Source organism: Chroicocephalus ridibundus, chromosome 4, assembly GCF_963924245.1.
Source record: "Chroicocephalus ridibundus chromosome 4, bChrRid1.1, whole genome shotgun sequence".
Taxonomy (NCBI): domain Eukaryota; kingdom Metazoa; phylum Chordata; class Aves; order Charadriiformes; family Laridae; genus Chroicocephalus; species Chroicocephalus ridibundus.
In genome coordinates, this window is record NC_086287.1 from 30,428,939 (window position 1) to 30,455,048 (window position 26,110).

Here is a 26,110-nt window from a genome sequence, read left to right on the forward strand (position 1 = left end):
ACTGAGAACTAGCCATTTCGTTTAGCAAACAAAATGACTTCTGAAGTACATTTGGACGTTAAAAAGGAATCCTTAAAATGTAGCACTAGCCCAGAAGTTGTAGTTCTTACACAGACAGAAAGATTATAGATCTGGGAGTAGTTCTTGAACTCTTTCTGGAATGTTCCTTTCTTCAAGTGGAAGCTTTGACAAAAGACCTATTTCTTAAAGAGAAGAAAAACAAGAACTGAAAACCTAACTTTTGACAAGTGTTTGGCCTTACTTTACATCTAAGTATTTGGAGGTCTGACTCTTCAAGATGTGTGTCTGTATAAAAGGAATGTCAAGTGAAGTTATACAAGATACAAAAAGGTATAAAACAATCAAAATATTCCTTAGCATTTGGCAATTAAAAGTATTTTAAATGAACAATGTAAAAGGAGCTGTCCCTGTTTAGGGCACTTCTGTCATAATAGTTTTCAATTCAAGGAGTTTATACTAAGTAGTCAACTGTGAGTTAATGTAAAACAACATTCAGACTTCCCATTTCTGGAAGAGAGAAGCAAACATGGAGGAAAGCTCCAAGTAATACTACTACTGATCTAATAAAATTCTGTTTCCATCTGCTGGTAAAAAACTGTAAAATCAGAATGTCTTAGGGAGATGCAGGCATTCCTGCATGAAGAAATCTTAAGAAACAACATGAAGCTACAAATCCTGTTAACATTTTGTAGGATACCTGCCAGGAACAGGTTTGACTATCCATATATAACCTTCATTAAAATATATTTAGCTTAATACTTGTGTTCATGTCTAAAAAAGTAGGGTTTTTAACTCTCAGATAACTGATGCCTGCAGAGTATGCTAAGATTGAACAGGAGAGCAGAAGCAAGGTACCTTTGCTATTTGATTAAATAAATCACTCAGTCCCAGGAGAGAGTAGTAGCTGACCTTGGGAAGTTTACATCTTGATAAATTGATACACCCTGCTCTGCAAGACATTTTTTGCAGACGTGAATGAAAAGTTATATATATTTTTAAGCCTGTGGATATTTTTCATAGAGAAGACAAGACTTAAAAGCAAGAAAATTATTGCTTTCTTGATCTGATCTACCATAAAATCCTACCACTATAGGATTCTCCAGACTTTGTTGCAATCAAACAAGATTCTTTCATGGAAGAACTCAGAACTAGTACCAAAAAAAAATAAAGATAGATCTGTTGCTATTTAAACCACTGACAAAATAATTTGAATTTTACTATCCACTACACTGAAATCACGCTTATCCCCACATAGCTCATTTGTATTTGTGAAATTAGCTTAATGCAGGGAATTGGTCAGTAATTAAATGTGAACAGCTTAAATTAGTGTCAGGTAAATAATACCTTCGACCTTCAAGGCTCACAAAAGGCAACCAGTTTTAAAAATGAAAAACAGAAGATGATGGTAGAGCACGCCACTAGATGGCAGTGCTCCAAAGAATTTAGTTTTCTAGATTGCGAAGATTAAATGAATTCAGCAAGGAATTTTGGTATGGGCTTCTTTTTAAACTTTAATTCTCTTAATCTTTGGGGAATGTAGCTCTCTATGTAAAAATTTCTTCCCAAAAATTTCTACTGATTCATAAAGCTCAGACTCACCCTCAATTTCCTCAATCTGTTGGCTACTTCTTGAAAATGAAACCATTCTCTTCTTCAAATCCCATTCTCCCACAGCTTCTACAATTCCTCTCTCCTAGTTCCACCCCACTCTAACTCCTTCAGCTTCTTGGGTATTTCAAGGGGTTCTGTCCTCTACTCTCTTCTCTTCTTCTACTGTATTGCTAGTAATGTTCTAGTCAAAGACCATGTACAGGTTCCCTCTCCATGGTAATGAATCAGACCATGATTCATCACTCTGTTCTGCACCAACAAAAATATCAGATGATCTTCCTCTTAGGGATGTCAAGCTGCCAGTGCTAGCTCAACAAGGCTGAAAACTAAGGATCTTATGAACCTTTTCTCTTTTCAGACTTCACGTCCCCCCACTACTTACTTTCTTCAATACGACGGCTAGCATTCCATCATTCACATAGACTCAGAACACAGGTATTATTCACAACATTCTAAGATTAAAGTCTTTTTCTAATCTCTCTACAAAGCTAAAGTCTCGTATCTAATTTCATATCTTGCTTGCTGCAGCATCCGTTTCTTTAGCCTAGACAAGCATCACCTTGTTCTGTTCACATTCATTCAAAGCGCTACTGCAAAGATCACAGTTGCTTGCTTTGAACGTTATCCCATTCTTTGAAGTAATAGAAAAAGAGAAGCTCATTCAAATATAAGATGGTCCTCTGCTTTCAAAGCTTTCGCAGCCTTTCCTTTTTTGTCATCTCTAGATGAGTAAAGCAATAACTTCTATTTTTGTGACTTCTGACTCTATCACTGACTTCCTACGGTTGTGGTTTTCTCCTTTTTGAACATCTTTTTGCCCACCCTTATGCTGCCTCTCACATATGATAAAATCTCACTACAACTAACAATTTATTCTCTCAGAATTTCCTTAAATCCTCTTCCACCATGACCTGCAAAATAGTTAATGGCTGAGCTACTGGTATGCTGAAACCCCTACTTACGATGCTGATCAGTGTCCTTATTCGTATTGAGTCCTTATATTCTCTGTCTGTATGTACGCAACAAACAGAAAATGCTGCTGAATCAAAAGCAAACACTCCAATTATGGCCATAAATGATATTGATATGCTACCCAAATTCCTGACGGAAGCAGAAGCTCACAAAAACCAAAGGGAAACATCAGGGTCTAATCCCGTACCCTGAAATAATGCATCCTTGATGGTTAGGGTAATCGTGACTACATCAAAAGAATTCAATGACTAAAAACTTTCATAAAGCAATTTATGGATTCATATTTTAAGGTCAGAGATAAGCATCATGATTACCCAACCTAACCTTCTAAATAATACAAATAATAAAATTTCATCAGTATTCCCGCATCAAGCTCACAATTTGCTGGGTGAAACTCAGGATATACCTCAGAAAGAAATCTAGTTGTGATTTAAAGGCTCTAAGTAATGCATAATTTCAGAAGCTGCTGCTTTCATTGCTATACATTGAAATGTTATAGCTACTCTCGATTTGACTAGACTGAAACCTCAACTACTGGGTCTGTTACGTTTTCATTTAGCAAATCCTCTTGCATCAGAAACAATACCATGCAAATAGCATACTCAAACCAACCCTGTATCTCTTGTGTAAAACCAACATAATGATCTTTTAAAATGTCTTAATAGAGAACTGGTATTCAAGAAAAAGACAGGAATTTACACTTCTGCTTGCTCCCCTAGAATGGTATTTGGAACGCTGTCTTAAGTGCATTAAGTGCACAACATTCCCACAAACCTTTATACGGAAGAAGAATCACAGATTTAGCCAACGGGAAATCTGCTGCCACTCTCTGGAACTTAGATTTTTCCAGGACTGCAGGCAAAAATTTCCCTCCATTTCAAATCGAGAACATGAAGCCTTATTCTAAGGGTGGATGCATCCATTCTTTCAGGGAAGGGCAAGGTAATTTATTTTTTTCTTTTATAGGACAGGAAAAAAGGCAGAGTGGTGATTTCCACCTCTTTATGGTAATTCATTATTGAAGCACAGAGCCAGGAAATGAGAATTCGTTCCTTATCTGAAGATTCAAACCTCTCTCACCATTAGATTCTTTGACCATTTTGGGTACAGGAAGTTGTGCTGTTGAGCAGAAAAGAATGCAAAAGTCATGCAGCCAAGAGAGAGAGAGCAAGTGGTGACATGACTGTCTCAGTTGTTAGAGCACTTACCTGGAACAGAAAAGCTCTGTATAATATTTCTAATCCCAGAAAGTTTTTTCTATATTATTGCTAATGTCTCACCTCCTTTATTTTAAGGTAAGCATGTTTAATTTAAAGTTCAGAGAGTACTACACAGCCATCTTCTGTTGCTTATCTTTCAAGACTGTAAAGCTCCTTTCAGAGTTACTGCTTTTCAGGATACAACCTCCCCTCCTACAAAGGATGACCCTAATTCCCTATTCTTATCCTTATGACCTTGCATTTGGCTGCACTAAAAAGCATGTTTTTCAAGTGAGCCCAAGTTAACAAGCTACACAAATTGCCCTGTAAAACTGAACCAGCCTTATCCTTATTTACCACTCTTTAGATCACTACAACCTTTATAAGCAATAATTTTATATTTCTGGAGCTGGTGATACACACAAACCATAAGTAGCAAACCGCCAATCTGAAAAACCCTCAGGAAATACTTGAGAGTATTAAGGTTCCAATTCTGAATTTTTTGACATTACTATATAAACTAGAAAGGCACAAAAAAGCAAAAATGTATCCAAAATAAGCAGCAATTCAAAAAGAATATGCTTCGTATTCATTCATACGCACATTATTTTAGTGCAAAAAAAATGTCCAAAAGAAGCAAGTGAAACAACCAAAGATTTAGGAATTCATCACCATCAAATATAAAAATTGGTATTATAATAACATGATAAAACTGAGTAGGCTTATTCCAAAATCCATTTACAATTCCTCACTACTTCTTGTAGAACAAATTTTTTTATAGATCCCTTTTACATGCTGCATCAACCTCAGAAAAATTAACTATTATCTATGTTGTTCTACTTCAGCTCCTCATTCATTAAAGATGCAGGATCCTGCAGTTATCACATGACTACCTTTTACGTATGCAATGAATACTTTTGACTACAAGTTTATCTAGGTCCTAGTTTTGTATGTGCTCAACTTCATGCATGTGTTGAGCTCAACAGAACTACGCTCAATTACTTAAAGTTATGCTTGTTCCTAAGCGCTTGTAGAATCAGGATTGAGGTAAGATTGTCTCTGTGATAAAGGGCTAGTGGGTGTGCACTTTAAACCTTTTACTACTGCAGAATTTTACATTCACAGAAAGCCTACTCTATTTGCTCAGTATTTCTTGTTATTTCAATGGGACCTCTCATGTGAGTAGAATGAAGTATAAAAATTCATATGTTTATAAGCTAAATTGTGACATATAGCTTAAAATATGTCTACAAAATGCAATTTATTTTAAAAATTAACAAAAAAATACATTCTAAGCAATATACAAGCCTTTTAGTACCCTTACTCTAATTATTTTAAAATACATCTACCAAATAATTTTTTCAAATCTTTTTCTTTGCTGCTTCTTTGAAACTACTAAATACTGAAACACCATGAAAGTTATTTCTAAACATACAATGCCTTAACTTACAAAATTAATTAAATCATAGTAACTTTGAAAATAAGTGAATTCATACCTTTTCTTTTCAGCTTGCTCTTTCAAATAAACATATTTGGAACTCATTGGTTCTTCCTCCTTATTGTTTGCATCCTCTGCTGTAAATAAGATATTGTGACCTCTTATGTCTAAAGTATGATAAACTCTAGAAGCCAGTTGTAAATAAGGAGGCAATATAAAACTAGGAAAAGCAGTACATAGACGATGAATGCCTGGATAATGCCGACCTCTAGAAAGGAAAACAAAGAAATCAAGGATTTTAATATCCATTCTCTATATTCTAAAGTACATAGTTTATCTCATGCTACATCATGACATACATCAGACCATAGGATAGAAATTGCTAACATAAATACCCGGCATAAAGCACCTAGGAATTTCTACTAAAAGTAGAGATCATATTATATGGAAAAGAAAACCAGGTAAAGCTAAAATGGTGATAATAATCTTAAAGTAAAAAAGTGCAGTAATCACAATTTTACTTTCCTAACTTGGGTAGAGCTTTCACTTGCTGCACTGAAAACTTAAACCAAGTCATGCATATTTACAGCTTAAATGGGGTACGGGAATAAATGTTATGTTAAAATGTTACACATACATTCATCTGCAAATTCTCTTCCATGACAGAATAGCTTGTAAATAACCTTAAAACTTTGAATTAATTTTATGATATACCACTTGAACTTCTTCCTAGCTTTTCAATTCAGCTGTTGATTTTATAGGAAACATGGGGTTTTTTACTATCTTCGAAAAGTTAATAACTAAAAAATTCTACCATTTAACCCTAAGTTGTACTGAAGGTGATGAAAGTCTATTGACTTCCACAGGCCATGGATCAAATTCTAAAAACAGTCTCCGGCTACTGTATGAATGCTACAAAGTTAATAAATGTCTAACTTGCAGACAGTTACAATGTGAAGAACAGTGTATGGAAAACGGCTGAGAAGTAAAAAACTCAGAAAAGGCTCCCTAAACATACTTTGAATTAAATTTCATAAGTGCCTTCATGATTTAAAGACAAAATCCCAAATGAAAATGGTTAAAATTCCACTTTGAAATTACACTGAATAGATTTCAGTTTTAACTATTTTTCTGAGGTTCTCCTGAGACAATGACAGTTTCAACAGAATGTTTTCTTGTTTTACTGAGAACTACCCCTTATGTTATAAACAGAAAGGGGAAATCAGCAAGAACTACAAAATGAAGTAAGGAAAAACACAAGATTGATTTATCATGCAATACATATTTAAGTTACAAAAACAGTATTTTATATTTTCTTATGTTTTCTGAAAAATATGACGGCAAAAAAGATAAAAATCACACATGTAAAGAAAAAAACCCTCAAAAATCAGTGTAATATAGCAGAAATTTGACTCACAATCACAAAATCATCACATCAAGTATATACCAGACATATCCCCATTACATTAATATAGCTTGAGTCCCTAAGTTTATAGGCACATGAGAACCCAACAGGAAAGGGTAACAATAAAAGTCTTTCTATATTTTAATTAAAACTGCTCAAGGTAGTTTTTTTCAAGCCATACAACTTTAACACATAGAAAAGAGCCTAGTTATTTTATACTTCAACAAGACAGTTTCACCAGATCTTACAATCTAAAGTCTCTACTGAAATTAGTGGCATTTTTGCCTGAATGAAAACAGGGTCAAGGCTATGAAATAAAAAGTGGAAGTTAAACACAAAAATGAAATATCTGGTTTGAAAAGCAGCTCAATCACACAATACAGGAGCCTGATTAGGAATTAAGGCATGCTTACAGCAACCCCACTTAACGCAAAGGATTTTTTTTAAAAAAATAATTGAATACTTTTAAAGCATAAATGGAAATAAGCAACTACTTTGGAGTGTGAAATCAGAGATCAGTGCTTTAATAAGTAGATCATATTAATTTAAAATTAGAAAGAAATATTTTACACTACTTTCTTAACTCCATAGAGATAATGTAATCTTCATAAACGATTATAGTAATTTACCTCAGGATGCTCTAACACAATTCACTTTCTCTGCAATGCAATTACCACACAATTAAAAAATAAAAATAGAAATAAAAAGGCAAACAGTTTAACTTTAAACTTACAACATTTGGAGTGATTTCTGTAAACAATGGTAAGCAAAATAATTTTGAAGTTCTTTAGGAGCTTTTTCTCTAAGTTTTGTCATTTAATTTAAATAAATAAAAACAATTTGAATATTATTTTAATTGCATTGTCATTACTGCTCTTGTATAGAAGTTTATCATTTCATTGAATAAACTAACTGAATGCTTTACCAATGTAAACTGAAATATTTGGGGCATGCTGCAGGTAAAGGTGAATGTTTTTACAACACACACTCTCCTAAAACAGACTATTTATCATTCTTTGAAAAAAGAGGACATGAAAATACAATACTATGTGTGTGGCCTACATTACCTTCACTTAATGCACTAAATACAGGTTTTTTAGAAAATCGTGCAGTTTCTGCACCATTGATAATCTGACAGTAAGTATTTATTGAAGGTAAAACACTCATTGTCTGTTGACACTATTTGTTTTAATATATAATCTTGCTAACCAAATGATCTTTAAGCAATGCAGATAAGCAATGGCACGCAAAGGGTCACTTAAATGCCAATTTGACTGTTTCATAAACTTAAACATTCTTTTCCCATGACTATTCTCAGCTACTTAATTGAAAGTATTATCCATTTACAAACTTCAGGCCTGCCATAAAAAGGCTCTCTTCTGTATCCAATAGACCTTTCAGGACCCTAAGAACAACAAAAGCTAATAATTAAAGCTCCTTCTTTTTTTTCCCCCCTTTTCCCAATAGAGAAGTGAAGAAGCAACCTATGGTACATCTAAACAAAGCTATCTATAAAGATCTTATTAGCAGTGAAGACCATAAAACTGAAGGGTCTCACTTGACACGGGATGGACAGGATCAGTTAAATTAGGACACGGTCTGTACTACTTTTGTAATCTGCACTCCTACTACAGAATGACAGGACAGATACAACCTATGACAAGAGCAAGGTAATAAGCAGTTGTTCTTAAATTACAGCTCTCCATGTAAAATCTCCTGAATTTCAGACAAGCACTGACTGTAATACAAATGCAAGTTAATGAATTTTTAATACATCTCCTCTATTTAAAGATGATGACTTACAGCTGGCATTGCTTATATTAAATTTGTGGTATTTTCCATTGTTTGTTTTTAATTATTTTGATTAGATTATGCTTGGAATTGTATGGACAAATTCAACCCCCACATAAGCAACTTCACTTACTGCTGCAGTCAAGAGAAGTTTCATCTGCATACAGCAGGACTGAATAGGCCCTCTGGATTTTAAAAACCGTAAATCAGAACTATTTCAAGGAGATAAATAGCAGATTAAAACTAGAGATACCAAACTAAACTTGATGATTTAGATCAGAAATGGCAAGTGTTCAGATCCAATTTTGGGGGGATGAGATTGTTTCTTCTCCAAACTTATCTATCATGCTATGCACTAATAACAATATATTTTCAGTATTTTTCTTATAATAATACAATGAGATTAAAGAATTACTTGACATTTGAAGCCTGAGGAGGAAAAGTTTGTTGCAAGTCGTGCCCTTCTTGTAGAGGCTTCTGAACTTCATCTGGTTTAATTTTCAATATTGCTTTTCCTTCCACCTGTAGCACATCCAAGGATGGAGCCTAAAACATTCATGAACAGAAGATAAACACAGTGTTATAAACTGATAGGTTATATGGATATTTACACACCCACTTTGGAGTAGGACAAGAAGCAATGGCACACAAGCAACTCTCACCATCAGAAAACAATTCAATTCAACTAGAGTAGTTTAGAACTGCTGTCACTACACAGATTACAGCCATACCCACAGCTATTCAGGATATGGAATAAGCAGAAAAGCATGATAAATCGAAATTTCCAATGGGCCCTATCTAAATTGCATTTCTGAATAGTGTATAAGACGAGTGTATTTCAACATATTACAGAGAGAATAATCAAAAGAGCATCAAAATCATAATACTACTATGTAGAACAATTAAACTTAGACGACCATGAACACATCTAAAATTTGTATTACATTTTCAAGCAAGTTAAAGCACATACACATAGTTTAAAGGACAACATTTTCAGGAAAATTTCTTCAAGGTTATTTTTATTAAACACAGAAACCTCAGCAGAAATACAGATGTAAGGAATTCCTACTGTGTCCACCCACAGCTGCTCATTCCTATTTATTAGAGCATCACCTGCTTAGTTATGCCCAAAATTGTTTTTCACACTGAAAAATGGATCAGATAACTGATTCATGCTGAAAAAAAAAAAAGTAAAAAAAAAGTCTGGAGGGAGGGTAGAAATTGATGTAGATCTCTGATTCCCTTTGTAGAGAGTCCCTACACATAAATTTGTTCAGAGGCAGCTCACTGTAATCCAGAAGCAAGAGCAAACAGCAAGGAAAAGGAACTACTGAAGTCATCACTATTGCCAAAGTGTCTGCATCTGTTTCATAAAACTCAGCTTTAAAATCTATACCCTTGTGCTGCTTTTTCCATATTTCTATGGCCTCCAGAGGTCCCTTCTGACCTCAACCATTCCACAATTCTGTTTCCTGCAAACTGTTAAACGCCTTCCTAAAGCAGACTAGAAGTGCCATCAATAAAAAGGATTCTTCGGAACACCACTGAAGATCTTGCATACATAACACAGCAAAGCAGGTTCAAGAAAATAAAGAAGTATAATCATAGCATAACAAAGACACAAACAGAACAACACAGTGGGAAAAATTAATTTTGAAGTGCTTTGTCTTGAAAAAAACTCTCTCAATATGAAAAGTTAACTCCACTTTTTTGCCCAACTCTTCCTGATACACCGTGATAATTACTTATGTAAGGCTGGCTAGCTTAGTTTATAGGAACTCAAAGAATACAACTGTTGTCACCAAATGCCTTTCTAATTAAGATTTTCAGTCACACGTCTGGTTAAATGAATCACAAAAGCATAGCAACTGACTCCTCTTTTCCACTCACATGCTTTATTTATCCCAGAACATAACTGGGCACAAAGTCTATGTCTACTGGTAACTTCAGCAGTATTTAAATTCTTAGAAGAAATCACTGCATGAAAAAAATTACGGAAGTTTATAGTTCATAAACAAGTATATTAATCACCAAGTAAAAGATACTGAGAACTGTAGAAGATACCTAAATGAGTCACTACCTTGTGAAAAGGCTTATTCAAAATTAAAATGGTTTCATATTGAAACCAATACTACTGTTTATATCAGCACATACATGAAAAAACATGAAGGACCACAGACAGATATTTGATATTTACCAGAGAAGCTGGAAGTCAAAGTGTTACATAGAGAAAACAGGCTAACAAAAATAAGGAATACAGAAAAGTTTGAAAGTAACATGTCTACCTAAAAATGTATCATTAAAATGAGCCAAATATAAGACTACTATGTCTGCTTTTGAATGTCAGGTAAATGCTTCTGTCATGATCTCTCATCCAATTTAAAGAAAAAAAGTAACCCGATTGGATGTGTTGCCATTGCCAGCTTTTGGAATGTCAAAATACTCAAATAATTTAGAAAAAAATGCCATGTAAGTGATATCCAAAGTAACAGAAAATACTCAACAACATTTGTCAATGTCTTAGACACCAATATGGCTAATGAAAACCTCCAAAAGTAAAATTATAACAGCTCTTATTTTAAAATCATAAGCCAAAGTTTAGTGATCTCCTCTTTCACGTGAAACAGATCACGAAGGGGGACTTCAACACGCTCTTGCTAATGAATTATGGAGACTATACTAAGTAGAGGGGAGTTTCTTTAAGCCTAAAATCAGAGAACATGAGCCAACATACTTACTAGTAGATGGACACTTTAAATGTATATAATCTCACATTTTATTTCATTTTCTTTGTAGAAATACCAGAAAACACACTTTTTAATCAAAATATTTATGTAATTCAGTTACAGATGCAACATAAAATTACAAAATCTAAAGCAAATATCTGCATTTTTTCATCTGATTGCTTTGTGTTTAACCAAATTTGCAAGTTCATCTGCACAATCAATCCATTTATCTTGAAATCGCATGGGCTCTGCAGCCCACGAAGCAAAGCAAAATAATTTCAAAAATAAGATGTCACAAAAACATGCCAATGAATAGTATTCCATAGAAATACTAATATACAGTACATCACTGTTACTCTGTATAGAAATAGTCCTGCTAAGGATGTGATAGAACATTTAGCTAATACATATGGGTTGTTAAAAACATTTCTCTTTCTTTTTCTAAAATTCTGTCTCCATTATTTGTTCCGCATGTAAAAGTGAAAGCATACACTTTCAGGTTAAATAATATATTTAAATTACATAGTACTTGCGTTAAATAGAACCAAATGTATGTTAACTATTCAGGTGCCAATCTTGCAAAGTACTTTATGTTGTAAGATCACTGAACACGCACTGATGAGTATTGTGGCAACAATACCACCAGTGCATTACAGAAGTGGCATGCTGGCCAAAATAATACTGTCTAAAAACATCATCACAGTACCCCAGTACTGTTTAAATAACTGGGAAACTGTTCTGTTGGCAAATAGTATATAATTTAGAAATAATACATAATCTTACTATATTCTTGAATATTATCAAAATTACCATCAGTGACATTTTACTGTGTTTTGTTTACACATCATTCAGTACATTTAGTTTAATAACCAACAGATCAACTGTTGTTGCAGAGTATACTCTTAAAACTACCTCCAAACATCATTATTAATATTAATTATATAAAACAATATAGCCAAGTACAGATGGCATGTAAAATTTCAGTTACTGATGGTTTAGAAATATTTCTGACCTACAGACAGACAAATATTGTAAGGAAAATTTCAAAACACAATATTTTTTTCTAATTTAGCAGAATTTTTAAAAAGTAACATAATTTCATTTTCATCCATCTTCAACAGAACTCTAACCCATCTAACAAAAATAATTTTGCTACCACAAAAAGTTGCTAGGAAATATGACTCCGTAGCTGTTGAAGAATGCCTGCCAGCCGGAACTCCTCAGGCCAGAATCACCAGGTCACATAGGGCTTTACTTCATGTCCACTGCAGCCCCATTGCAGAAAGCAGTGCCAGGACTGATGGGGAGTTTCTGTTGTCTCCCTGTGACTCACTTCCACAACTCTCCTGCCCCTTAGCTCTTGAGCATAAGCTGTGTGCATCTTTGGTTCTTGGCTATCATAAAATTGATCAGGAAAGTTGGTTGCAAATGCTCTGGAATTCTGGGTACATACCTACTTCTCTCTATCCCTTACTCCATGCAGCTTGAAAAGACATAATCAGAGCCAAACTACAGTCAGTGGGAGGAGCTGAAGGAGCAGTTGAAGCAAGGCCCTTAGACATTCAGAAGGTTTCTCATTTTGACTAGACCTCTGCCTTATGATGACTAGACCTTGAAACAACATACTTGCAAATATTGGGCCATCAACAAGCATCCAACATGTGTGTCTTTCATCCTCTTTTCATTTTGGTCCCTTTATCCCCTTTTCAACACCTGTATCTGTCTTCCCATCCAAATTTGTGTTCAACTCCTTTCTTTAAGTTTAGGCCAAGGCTATCTGGTATATCTGCACCTAACAGTGCCCAGTGGAAATGCATCCCATTCTTAGTTGCCCTTCTTATTATACCATTCTAAACATAATAAATAGTGTTATTATGTTTCACAACAAGCATATATAATAACTTTAAGGCAAAGTAATCATTTACATCGAGACTGCGGAAGGAACCAGGTTAGTGTTTTATTTTAGTATCTGATTATAACATTGAAATACCAAAACACTAGAAAATGACAACAAATGTGAAAAGACATTATTTGGTTTTAGCAACAAATTTGTTCTGTGTGGTACTGTCTCTATAAACTTGATACGTGCTCTCTACTAAAAAACTAAGCTTTATAGAGTTGATATCTTAATGACAGTTTTTGACATGTTTCAAATATGGCAAAACCAAAAGGATATTGAGCATTATGCCATTTTCCAGGAAGGCATCCACTTGTTAAATCTAGATTAGGATTCTATTTATACATTGTTTCATTTGTAATCTTCTTTCCAATCTCATAAAGAAAAGCCTAACCCAACATCTGACCGAATGAACCTTAATTTGTTTTTTCCTCTAACCTTAAGCTGCAAGACCAGTATGAAGACCTGTTTTATAGAAAATCTTTTAAAGGGCAGGTGGGAAACAGCTTGCATACCTCTGTATGCTCTAAAGCATCAAAACTTTAAGAATGGGAAAACTAATATTATCTCACAATAGTACTAAACCTGCTTACCTGCTTATTATATGTTAACAGCTCATCTTTAGGCCAAGATTCATTTTCCACTGCTTGAGACTCTTTCTGAATTACTGGTGTCTTTTGAGGGAAAAGGGAAAAAAAAAATAAAAAAAATCAGTGTTAAGAGGTGAATGTACAATGATTTTTTAAAATGCTTTTCTGCTCCCTGACAGGTAAGTCAGTACAATATTTATTATATGCAATTATTCTTTCATCATCCATGCATTTCGTGAAGCACCTAGAACGTTGTATCAGTTTTATCTTAAGCCAAATATTTCCTCAACAGTTAACTGGATTTCCAAAAATAAATACAGTAATAGGCAAAGGACCTCCAATGATTAACGCCAAATAATAATATTTATAGAGATTTCTTATCAAAGATCTGGTCGGTTTCTTCTACAAATTGTACTTGTAAGAAGGAATTGTAAAATGTAAGAAGAAACATACCTCAGAAATTTTTATCAAGAGATCTATGATCCTTTAAAGCAAATAAGTCATTACTGCCCCTAAACATAAAGAAATCCCACAAACATATCTAAGTTTAAATATTTAAATTTTAAAAACAGTTTGAATGAAAGGCATAGAATGATGGGCACTAATATATGAATATAGATGAATGTCTTATGAGTCCATTGCCCTAATCGGCATGCTGCTTAATAAAAGCAAAATTCTTCATATCCAGCAGCTGAAAAATCAATCCCCATAAGAAAAGGAATGAAAAAGAGACACAAAAGGGAAAGAGAGAAAAATAAAGGTATACTTGGGATTTATGAAGTACCAAAATGTTTTCAAGGACTATTTCATTTCCTTCCCAGTTTTATCAGTTTAAAATATGAACTACCTATCTTAACAACTCTGCAAGCAAATAGAAGCACTATTAACTTATTATATTTTAACATTCCTAGATAATGCAGAATGTTAACAGGCTTGCTTGGTGAAAACTTGGCAGGACTTGAGATTCAGTTTTTATTTCCTCATGTTCAATTGGTGCCTGTTGCATAAGCAAGAGAAGAAAACTAGTGTCAAACAAGAATGCTAAAAAAATATTATTCATACTACCTTACAGAACAAAACAATATATATGCATAAATTAAAGTTTGGGTCTTCATTAGACAAATTAGTTTGAAAGCAACAAGTACATTCAGAGACAAATGATCTTAGGCTCATCTTTTGCAAACATTTACACACACACTTAGCTCTTTATTATAAATAACTTCTCCATGGAACTGCTTATAGTAGAGAAGTTTAAAAGCTGACTGCAATTTCCAGTTAATCATTTTGTCCACAGGAGAAAATTATAATTGCTCCACTGGCAAGAAAGCTACTACAAAATTTGAAGTTCTTCTTAGTTCCCAGACATACTATTCTTTCTTGTCAAAGGAACGGTTCAACAAGTCCCCTTTTGGTTACAGTACCTCCATACGAAAAAAGCAGAAATAAGATGCAGCAAAAATCTCAAAATAGATGGTAGTTTTAAGGACAGTGTGCTTTCTAAGCACATGGTTAGCATACATGTACGTAACTCAGCACACACGTACTTTACCCTTTGTGCCATATACTGGCTTAGGAACCGATTTTTAAAGATAACAGTAACAAACAGAAGTGCCACATCTAAACTCTATTTCATTTTTGAATACAGCTCTTTAAAACTGCTACAGAAATGGTGCATATTTCTAGGGAAAATATTTCAGAGCCACAAGTTGATGCAAGAATGCATTAAAGATATCAGCTGAACAAGTGTTAGAAACAGTCTGCCACGGCATGAAAAAAATCCTTTGCTGGCACTGCAAACGTCCATTTGCTTTTTTAATGTAAGAATCTTCCACACAGTAGAATTTTTATTGTCCACCTAGCAATCTAAAAATATTATTTTTTTTAATGCCTAGGATTTTTTGCATTTAACTTTAATACCATGCAAGAAGCCTATTCTGAGCTGTAACATTTTTTTCCTTGCATATTAGAAAATGAAAAGGGAAAAAAAAAAAAGGAATCTCCAGGCCAACACAAAGTGATAGATGCATATACTACCCAAAAAATGTAAACTACAAAGAAATAAAAAGCTATGGCCTTGCAGAACATCGTACATGTTGGTGTTTTGCTTTTAACCAAAGCCTTAGTAATTTATCTACCTTTGAGAGAAAAGACAGCTTAAGCAAAAAACCAATTCATATTACTTATATTGTCATTACCATGAGCGCAAGCAACTAAAATAGAGGAATGTTGTAACAACTCAGACTAAAAATAACAGAGTCAGCATTATCTTCTCAAGCTATACCAAACCTTCCTCACCTTTGCAACACGTGCATATTTTCAAACATGGTATTTACCATGGACTATTCATTATTACAGTCCATCTTAGAAGACTGTAATTCTCTCCCCATGCAATTTATTATCCAACTCATGGAATCAGAGAGAAATTTTCACAAAGCTTTTCATTCAGCCAGACTGGATCAACGCACATCTCTAAACTATTGCATAATATGTAAATTACAATTTTACATATTAATTTTCCTGTTCTGTCAAAACCAACAGAATTATATGAGCAAATATTATCTTAATTTCATTTTAGACACCTGTACATGTTATATGATTGATTTCCTTTGTTGGGTGCGGTGTTTTCTCTTTTGTCCACTCCTCATGGGAGAATTGCAGGCACAAAGCTATTGTGTTATTTTAGTAAAATTATGTGTACTGTCTACATATGTACTATGGGCTGTGTGTTTGCATTAACAAAAACAAGGCTAAAGAGGTGTGATCTAACTTTGGGAAATAAAAGCGTTGAGAACTGTGGCAACTCTTAACTCCTGTGGGAATCTGTTCTTGACTGTTCTGCCCGTTCTTGAGGAAGCTGTTTCCTGCACTGATATTTTAACCTCGTGACGGAAACTTCTACTGCACCTTTAAAAAACAGCTTTATTAGCCATAACCTTCCTCCTGCAGGTGTAGAAAATTATTTAGGTACCTGAACACCCTGATAATTCATTAGAAACCATTTTAACATTTTTCAGTCATTTTGGTATGTTTGTGGTATCTTTTGTAGCCAAAAAGACTCACTGTGAGTCCTGACATACAGAAAATTAAGATTTTTGTTGTTGTTGTCTGGGGTTTTTTTAATAATTACCTCTATATTTATCTTACTTAAATATTTTCATATGGCATTTCTTTGATTCCTCGTTTGATAGTTACATGCTATGAAAATAAATTCTTTTCCTCTCTGTTTTGACAAGAAAAGTCTCTATCACCAGTGCAGAAAAGACCCTGATAAATGACAAGTCAAAATCAATCTAGATGTGTGAACGTACAAATATTTTAAAACATTCTTTTAACATGGTGAATTTATACAGATTATTTATACACAAACATAACTAATCACCCTGTGACCCTTTAACAAAGCCTGAAACTCTCAGAGATTACCATCTGCCAGATTAAAAGCAATTTGTTCTAATATTTTACCAGCATCTTACTGACCTAATGAGGATTAGTCTCCCATTTTGTTAGACTTCAGGGTAAAAAGATAGTCGTTGCCCCATAAAGCCTGTAGTGTTTTTAAGACAAGCGTAAATGACCCGGGTCTAATGATCATAAGGAAGTGGAAAGCAATTGTTGATAAAATATAACAAACTGCACAACTGGATTGTTTTAATTAGTTACTTACACTGGTAAATTTGAAGAAATAAACAGATTTCAGAAGTCCATACATGTAAACCACCTACCCAGCATCTCTCTCTAGGCAGTTTCTTGCAATGTTATGAAAGTAAAACATCTTTTTTTAAAAAAAAAATAAAGTAATATGAGTTTACTATTCCAGAAAAAAAAAAAAAATCATGTGGTAGTGTCCACCCCTGAAGACTAAGAAGCTCAGGAAGTGGCAGCAAGTGGCATAGCGTTTGCCATGATTAACCTTATTGAGCATAGTCAATAATGTGTGTAATAGTAGACTCATAATAAAAAGCATCATGGTCTTGATTTAGCTATATTTTAATGGATGCTAAGACCACGAGAAGAACATTCCATAAGTCACCTGTAAGCAGAAAATAAGAAAACCAATAGGAAGAGCTAGGGTTTTCCCATTTAAAGAGAATTAAATTAAATAAATTGAAGTCTCTTCTTCATTTCCATGACACTTAGAATACACCTTAAAGCACCTAAAGGGAAAAAAATGAAATATTTTCAATAAGCCTCTTAAAATACTGTTTTATCAGAAAGCAATATATGATCTGTTGTATAATTTTCCTGTCAGCTGAAATATAAAGAACATATAGAGCAAATAAGTGAGATACTGTAAAGTTATGAGCAAATACTTGTTTGTATTTGTTTATAGATACAAAGCAAGTATAAGTCTATCTTTTCTTGAATTTCAACAATAATTAGTCTCCACCAAACCACTTTTGAGTGACTATTAATGCGTTACAGAGAAAATCTTCTCAAGGCCTCACTATTGAGATTAGCTGACAAGAGATAGAGATGTTTTTCTTAAAACTGAAGTATATTTTATGTTGGCTTCCTGATAGTATGTTGCACTGTATAGTCCTTGTTTAATAGAAGCATTCAAATTTGATGTTATTTTCAAGAACAAAAATGTTGTTCATTTAGTTACCACCCTCACAAGCTCATCTGAAGTACCAAAAAACTGATTTGCTGAAAAAAATAACTAACTAAAGACAATGAGCTGCAGGTTCATCACCAAGAAAGCTGAACACCAAGCTGAATACCAAGAAAATGCATTTCTGAAATGAATATAAATACCCTCCTATGGATACTAAATCCAACATATAACTTAATAACTCAATGTACTTCAGGAGTAGCAACAAGCCTCAAGGCAACAAAATTACTCCAGGCATTGGAAATTATATTATTCTTATAATAAAAATTCTACTTTTTAACAGAAAGTGTGGTAGGAATCATTATTCATAACTGATTTCTCTCAAAGGAAACAGAGCTAAGTACTAATGTCCCACTGAGCTGGCATTCCATTCCCCAGATAATGCTCTTTTCAATGCTGGGGGGAAAACAGTGCTCAGCCCCCACAGCAATATCATAAGCTATCCGTGCTAACCAGTCATTAATGCAAGATCAAGAATAAGTAAAGAGAACAGAATATTTTTTTGTAAGAAATGAAAAACACATTTAATTCTGAGAGCTTGTTTTCATTTTGGTAGTTCTGTTCTTTTCCTAGGTATTTCTGTTTCATTTAAAAGAATACATTTCTTACTTCATTAGAGAAGGCAAGCCTTGAAGCACAGTGTAATGTAAATAAACCATGCATAATAATAATAAAGAATTGCTAGAGTCTTCATCCTATTTATAAGGTCACTTAAGTTCAAAAGACGCCTGCTGCAAACGCCTTTGATTTAAAAAAAAAAAAAAATGTAATCAGCAAGGGTGTCTGTCATTCATCCTAATGTCCATATGCCCATACCTAAAAAAACATTAAACAACAAACAACTGCACCAGAAAGTCATCACCAAGTTCAAATTTTCATTTTAGTTTGAGCCTGATTGATGAAAGTTTTGGAAATAAAGAATTACACATCACAGTACTCCAGAGGTCAGATTTTCAAAGCTCAGAGCCCAGTAGCTCCCACTACAAACAACAGAAAATCAGTTCACTTCAAATTAAGAACATTAAGACTTGCTAGAGGCCATACTTTAAAAATTTTACCTAGAACATAAACCATATTTATAAAAGAGTAAGAAAAAACACACAATGCCACACATGTTACTAATCACTAATAGTTATTTTGGGTAAATTGAACAAGAAGTGATTTTCCAGATCCAGGATCTTCTTTAGCCCTTTTCCTATCTACCCTGAAGTATTTTTGTATCCAGATGGCAAATTTCAACCAAAGGCAACAGTCACACAATATTACATTCCTAAAATACAAGTCAAGCAATGACAAGGGATCACCTCAGTGCAGCCACACTGGGGAAAGTCTTCTCTGGTTTCAATCCCAATTGAAATACACCAGAAATTATTCAGAGAGCGGGAGACACTGTGAATGCCTCAACCACACAATCAGTTCTCAGAAGAACAGAACAGAAGAAAATCAAATCAGAGGACATAAACCTATTGGAAACGCAGCTTCGGACTATTGCTGCTCATGGATTTACACACTGAAATTAACTGAGTTCAGGATTATGTTTTCTCCTAACTTTTGTATTTAATCCAAAAACAGTCAATCTCACATTAAGAGAGCATAAGGTACTACACTTATTCTATAAGAGATCTCTATGGTTACAAAAGGTAGCATTTTGATAGTTGTGGGACACAATGTTCTTTATCATCTCCTAAAGCACTCGTTCGTATGCTTTTCATCAGTCTTCCACACTTGCTTGCAGAGGCAGTTGCTGCTGAAACTCCATGGTTCTATTCGTTCCACAGCAACCCTAACAAGTGCTAGCATAAATACCAAGTGTGATAGCCATTTTTGTGACATGAGTTTCAGCCCTCTTGGAACTAGAACAAAACTATCAGTCTGGCTAAGAAAGGACAAAGAGACATCTGATAGTAAATTACTACTTTAGTTAACAAATGAATCAACAACCCTTTGGTGAAAACCTAGGAAAATTTTCTATAGCAGGTACCCGATGCCTAGTATTACTGATATCTCCTGCTATAGTTAATTGAAGGGACTCTCTTACAGCTGCTTACACAATCTACCTAACTGTGACAATAAAGAATTTGTCTTATTGAGAGGTCACAAGTTAAACAATAACTAAAAGAAGCAATATTTTCAACAATATCCCAAATGCATTTAATGCGCTTTTTCATCTGTCAGACTAGAATATGTCATCTTCAAAAAGGGAGAGTAAAGAAAAAGTGGTATTAAACTATAAGCAGTATAATAAAAATAACACCCCAAAAGAGCTTATGTTTTAATATATTTTCATATCAGTTCATTTTCATTTTTAAGGGACACCAAAAAACTGGCAGAAGAAACAGTGAAGAATATTCTATGATACATCAGTGTCTTTATGCATTTGTTTTGTCTGGCTTCTGTGTTGTAACACATTGTAGGAGCTGGAAAAAAAATATACAGCTCTTATAAAAGTAATATTTACCCAAGAGAAAAATATTGCTCTTGTTCTGGTTCACCTACTTCCATTTTTATGCTGTAGTTCTGGCCAAGAACACTCTCCAGGAGTTCTTTGATCATCTCGTCTGAGGGAGATGGAGAAGTAGACTGCAGGGAAGCAATTATTTCATCAATAGACCTTGCAACCACTTTCACAGGCAATGCTGGTGTGGAAGTAGGCTCTTCAGGTTTTCTCTGCTGGAAGTTCTTCTCGTATATTTTTGAAGTGTCTGGTCTAGTCACATCCCTTACCTCTTCCAACTGTTCTCGAGCAGACCTCACACTTGGCTGCTTACTTCCTTTTCTCAGCACTCTTCCCAATTCAACATCTAAATCTTGTTGCTTTGCTTTTGAAATCACTCTGCTTCTCTTCTTACAGCTTTCCCTGGTTATTTTTCCCTTTCTTGAAACATTTTTACTTGTATAAGAATCTGTAGAGCTAAATTCATCACTGCCTTTAATCACAGTATCTATTTCTTCAGTTTTCTCTCTTTTAAAATTCTGAGGATCCATTTGTAGCATACGTACTCTATCCTTTACTTTACTAACAGCTTTTGTCTTTTCTAATGAGATAGGGGAGCTATTAACGTGAAAATTAGACAGGCAGTAACTTGGCTTTTGAGGTGGTGCTGGGTGCTTGACCATTACAATTTTTTTAGTGGTACCTACAAATGATGCTATTACTGGCAGTTTTACAACTGTACTTTCATGACTACAAATGGCATTTTCTCTGTTAACTTTTTCAGACCAACTTTGCTGATTTTTGTCAGCACTGACTTCTTCCACAGATTTATTTCTTTGAGTCATTACCCTGAGATCAGGAGTTTGTTTTTTCATGTCTCTTACTTCAGAAGATATCCTTACTTTCTGTGAACACCAGAACACCCAATGAATTAATTAGGAATATTTTTATTTATATTCATGACAGGCTTATGTGGACTCTTTGACCTCTGGAGAGGATAATGTTCTAAACTGATGTGATTGATCTGGTGTTAAATCTTCCAATAAGGGCTAAATGCTCACGTTTCTAGGAGCAGTAACTATTCCTTGTTTGATCTTCAGACCATCCCACTGAGATTCCCTGCATATAGTCTCATGTTCCTTAATCATATTCAGCTCTTCCACACAACTCAGTCCAAAGTGCTCATGTTTTCTAGCAGTTTTCTCCTACTGTATCAAGCCTGTAAATTCAAACAGAAATGGGGTTTTGTATTTTATATACCAACACAGAACCCAATCTTGCAAAGACTACTTCATTTTGCTAAGGGCCCCATTGATTTTAACAAGATTGTTCTGAACATATATAATTAAGCAGCAGCAATGGCTATTAGCATTTTACCTCAGGAAACAACCAAACCATTTGTATCTTCGCGAGCATAAATTGAGAGTCGGCCAGAAACTCCTAAGAGAGAAAAAAAAAACCTAAGAAAGGATTTCTCCGAAGGCTTTCGCCAATGAGCCACAACAAGCTTTCCACCTGCAAAAAAACAGCGACCCCCTCCAAGCCCCACGTCTCTCTCTCTCGAGCAGGCAAAGGGCCTCCCTCCCCTCAGCCAAGTACCTCACAACCTGACAACCCACAGCCGGAGAGGCCCGCCACGGGGCAGCCTCCCCGCCACGCACCGACACGGGCCCCGCGCAGGAGGGCTGCTAGTCTCCCCCGGCACGGCGTTGGCGGCCCCGGGGGACGACGAGGAACCGGAGCCGGGCCCGCAACCCCAGGAGGAGCCACCGCCGCCGCTCCCTCAGGAGCCGGCGGGCAGGGGGAGGACGCGCGCCGTAACCAAGCAACGAGGCTCCCGCCGGGGGAGAGAGAGCGGCCGCCGCCGCTCGCCAGCGCCCCCTGCCGGCGGGGAGGGCTGGGCCTGGCAGCGCCCCCGATCTCCCCGCTCGCCGTGGGAGGCGGGACGCGGAGTCTTTCGCGGATGGGGCTTTGGTGGGATTTTACTCCCTTGAGTGAGCCTATATGGGAAGGTCTGCAAGTTTCGGCATCATCCAGAGGCGTCGTTAGAAAGGTTCAAGCCAAACCACGGGTTTCTGCAGGCCACGGTGCAGACGGGGTCATTTGTACCATTGCATCCTCGTTTCTCTGCTGTGGAGGGCAACCCTTGGTCCGCTCTCAGGCACCGGCTCCTTAAAGTTCTGCCCTTAAAACAAAAAGTACAAATGGCATCACTGGGGATGTGTGTGCCATGGAGTGTGGCCGCTTCCCAAACGCAATGACAGACGCATTTTTCCTGTCAAACTAATTTTCGCAATTGCCAAAGGGTCAGCTTGGAGATGAAAGCCCAACTTAGCTGCGTTTGACTCATTTATCATCGTCAATAAAGCTTCTGTCATCGGGATTTAATTTATAGTAATAGGGATTGCCTGCAACAGGATAGACTCTATCTCAGACTCCATAAACCAACAAGCTTTGCAGTATTAACATGGGCAAAAACTCCAAAACCAGTTCTCTGGGAGGAAACCTGGCTCCATGTCGTACAGTTTTACTAGACTGTCCGTCAAAGAACAGAGGTATCAAATATACTTGACAGCTGTCTGGTGAAAGTTAAATTTTAACAGTAGTTCTTTCCACACATGAAGTATGATGTAAAAGTGGACCAGGAGAATTTATGACCATTTCAGTGTCCAGCAAATGTAGGGATGATAACATGTGCCAAAAACCGTCAAACCTTATGAAAGAAATTAAAAAAAAAAAAAGAAAAAGAACATATAAATAAAACAAAAATGTGAAAATTCAAAGTGAATCTATCAAGATGCTTATAACTATGGCACAAACCTACAAGGTCACACTGGCCGGGTTCCCAAGAAGGCTGGTTGTGCGGCTAAATAGGCGAAATGAAGCAGCTTATAGCAGTGAGGGGAAAAAAAAGTTTCCTCCATATAATCTGAACTCAAAGCCAGTGCTTTTGATTTTTCATGAATCTCTGGGCTGCAACAGTTCTCAAAATTATGTTTGTAACACACGTCTCTTATGGTGGGTAAAAATAAAGTCTTTTTTTCTTTAGTTTGGGTCTCCAAACACCCACGTGATAACAAGGAACTGTAGGGTCTAACTGCGTATATTGGATTCAAATATGTCACTCAACTGATTGAAAGACTCCACTGATCTAACAGGCAAATGTCTTCTATTATCCCTTCCTTTCTTTGTAGCTTTCAGCTACAGCTTTGTAGCTTTTTTTTCCCCCTACTTAATTGTATTTATTCCTGGAGTTCAAGGGGGTAGTCAGTGTACATCTTGAAAACAATGCTTCTTACACTGGGATAGAAGGCCCACTTTTAGCTTGCTAATGCCACTAAAAACTTGTTGAAGATTAAAAACTCATTTGCCAATCACATTGCACCCCAATTAGTATCAGGTTTTCTTCTGATAGCAAGATAACTGACTAAAGCCCTGTAATACACCCTAGGAAGCCTATCTATTTGGTGTCTAATTTGCTTCTCCCTCTCCCTAGCAGGAATCCCACAGTAGTTGGAGGAGCAGAAGGTGGAATATGAAATAGTTTATCCGCCTTGAAGGATTCCTGTTAGCTGCCCAGGCCATTAGAGCAGTTCAGAACAGGAATGAAGTTTTTGATTGCCTCATTGAAAATGAATCCTATTAGCAGTTTAATGCAGTTGTAAGCCTAGAGAACAGATACATTTCAAACTAGTTAAACAGTAAGTAAAGCCTCAACAATTTCATTTACCCAGAACAGTTCCTCTCTGCAGGAGTCACAGTGGGATGTGGAAGAAAAGACCCTGCATGTGAAGAGGTATTTGCATCAGGAAGTTCCAGTAAGAAGCCACTGAATAGCAAGAAGTATTTGCATCAAAAAAATCTTAGGAAGAAGGAAAAATCCTTAGACATGGGCTTCCTCTTTAGGTTAGTAGTTGTGGTAAAATGGAAAATGCTGTGTTACGGTACGGTATCTGTTGTCTGCCAGGTCTGCTTGCAGCAAACCAGGGCCTGGCTCCTGGGGAATGTAGTTCTGTTACAAGAAAGATTCCAGCCTTGGTTCATAAATGTTTCCTGGTTTACAGCATTTAGACTCTAGGTCCTGTAAGCAAAGGGAGTAAGCACCCAAGGGGAGATGATGTCAAGTTAAATCCCAAATGCTATATTTTTCCTCTACTAATCCCCACACATTCCAGGAGTAAGTGTTGCCAATATATCCTCTAGATCCTCAGCTTGAGCTACAGAGATGACAGCTGCCGAGAATCTTCTCTCTGATACACAGGAAAACAGGGAAAGCTTTTTTCCTTTTACCCAGGTATTATTAGCACATGCCCCTCTCTAGATGATCACACTGATGCTTAAAGCCTGAAGGTGTTTTTTTATTGAGTTAAACAGGTTAAGCCCTATCTCTGTAGCTTGCATAGCGCAAAATTTAATCAGCAGATGAATCCTTATACTTAGCAAATGGATCTAGATTTGGAAAACCTTGTGCAAGTTCAGTGCCTGGGTACACATTATTATTATTCTTAATTAGGCCTCACCAGATCACTAAGCTTTCTAATATCGCATAAATTGTATCAGCTAAGTTATTAGTCTATTAATGCTACAAGAAAAGGGTTTTTTTCTCTTTAGAAAGAGAAGTGGTCATTAAAAAATTGTTCAGTTGGTTGGAGAAAGTTGAAAATGGAATTTCTTCTCTCCTAAATCGGCTGAGTCCACACCATGTAGGAAGTCCCACCCCTGGTGCACATCATTGCCATAATCCAAGTTCATGCTGGAATGAGACTGAGGTGCACATGGTGCCCCACAGGCTTTGGGACGAAACCAGAGCACAGTCCAGAGAAGTTAACGGTGCTCTCCAGTAGTCGCTGTCATCTGGGCAATCAGGAACCAGGACAGTATGGTGCATATGAAATGCGTACAGCCTGGTATGGGCTGTCTAGCAAATGCCAGAAAGAGTCCTCGGAAAGCTGAATTGCAATTACTTAAAAGAAAAAAAGGAAAGTAAGAGCATTTTAGTAGTAGTAGAGCAGCAGGAAGAGCAACTACTTTGCTAGTTCTTCTGTGGCTTACATCAAGGTTGTCACTAGATGCTAAGCCTCACCTTGGTATCTATTTCCAGCAGGCTGTGAAACTCTTGTCACATGAAATAGGCCAAAGCCCTGCCAGCCCAGCCAGACGATGCTGCTCTCTCCTTTTTGGTGTGCTGCAGCCAAAGCACCAGTCTAGTCTACCCCAAAAATGGCAGACACTTGCTCAAAGCTATTCACCAATGCAATAGTTCTAGCAAGGATAACAGCATATTTGCAAATACAGTTTCACCACGATGCCCAAGTAGCGTTATCCCATTTTAGAGACAAGGAGCTAGAACAAAGAGAGTCTGAATGGCTTTACTAAGTCTCCCAGTAGAACCAGTGGCAGATTCATAACTGAGTCAC

The 26,110-nt window shown here is 36.0% G+C and overlaps 1 protein-coding gene across 1 annotated transcript in view; it reads right to left on the reverse strand.

Annotated features, from left to right (window-relative positions):
* TTC6 (tetratricopeptide repeat domain 6) overlaps positions 1 to 22,471 on the reverse strand; it is a 61,831-nt gene extending 39,360 nt beyond the window's left edge. The window contains exons 1-5 of the mRNA XM_063331793.1: positions 22,355 to 22,471; positions 20,756 to 22,133; positions 13,654 to 13,734; positions 8,853 to 8,983; positions 5,300 to 5,509 (exon numbers count right to left, since the gene is read on the reverse strand). Of these exons, the coding sequence (XP_063187863.1) occupies positions 5,300 to 5,509; positions 8,853 to 8,983; positions 13,654 to 13,734; positions 20,756 to 21,568 (1,235 nt within the window). The 5' untranslated portion in view covers positions 21,569 to 22,133; positions 22,355 to 22,471. The remainder of the gene's footprint in view (positions 1 to 5,299; positions 5,510 to 8,852; positions 8,984 to 13,653; positions 13,735 to 20,755; positions 22,134 to 22,354) is intronic.
* Between the last annotated feature and the right edge of the window lie 3,639 nt (positions 22,472 to 26,110).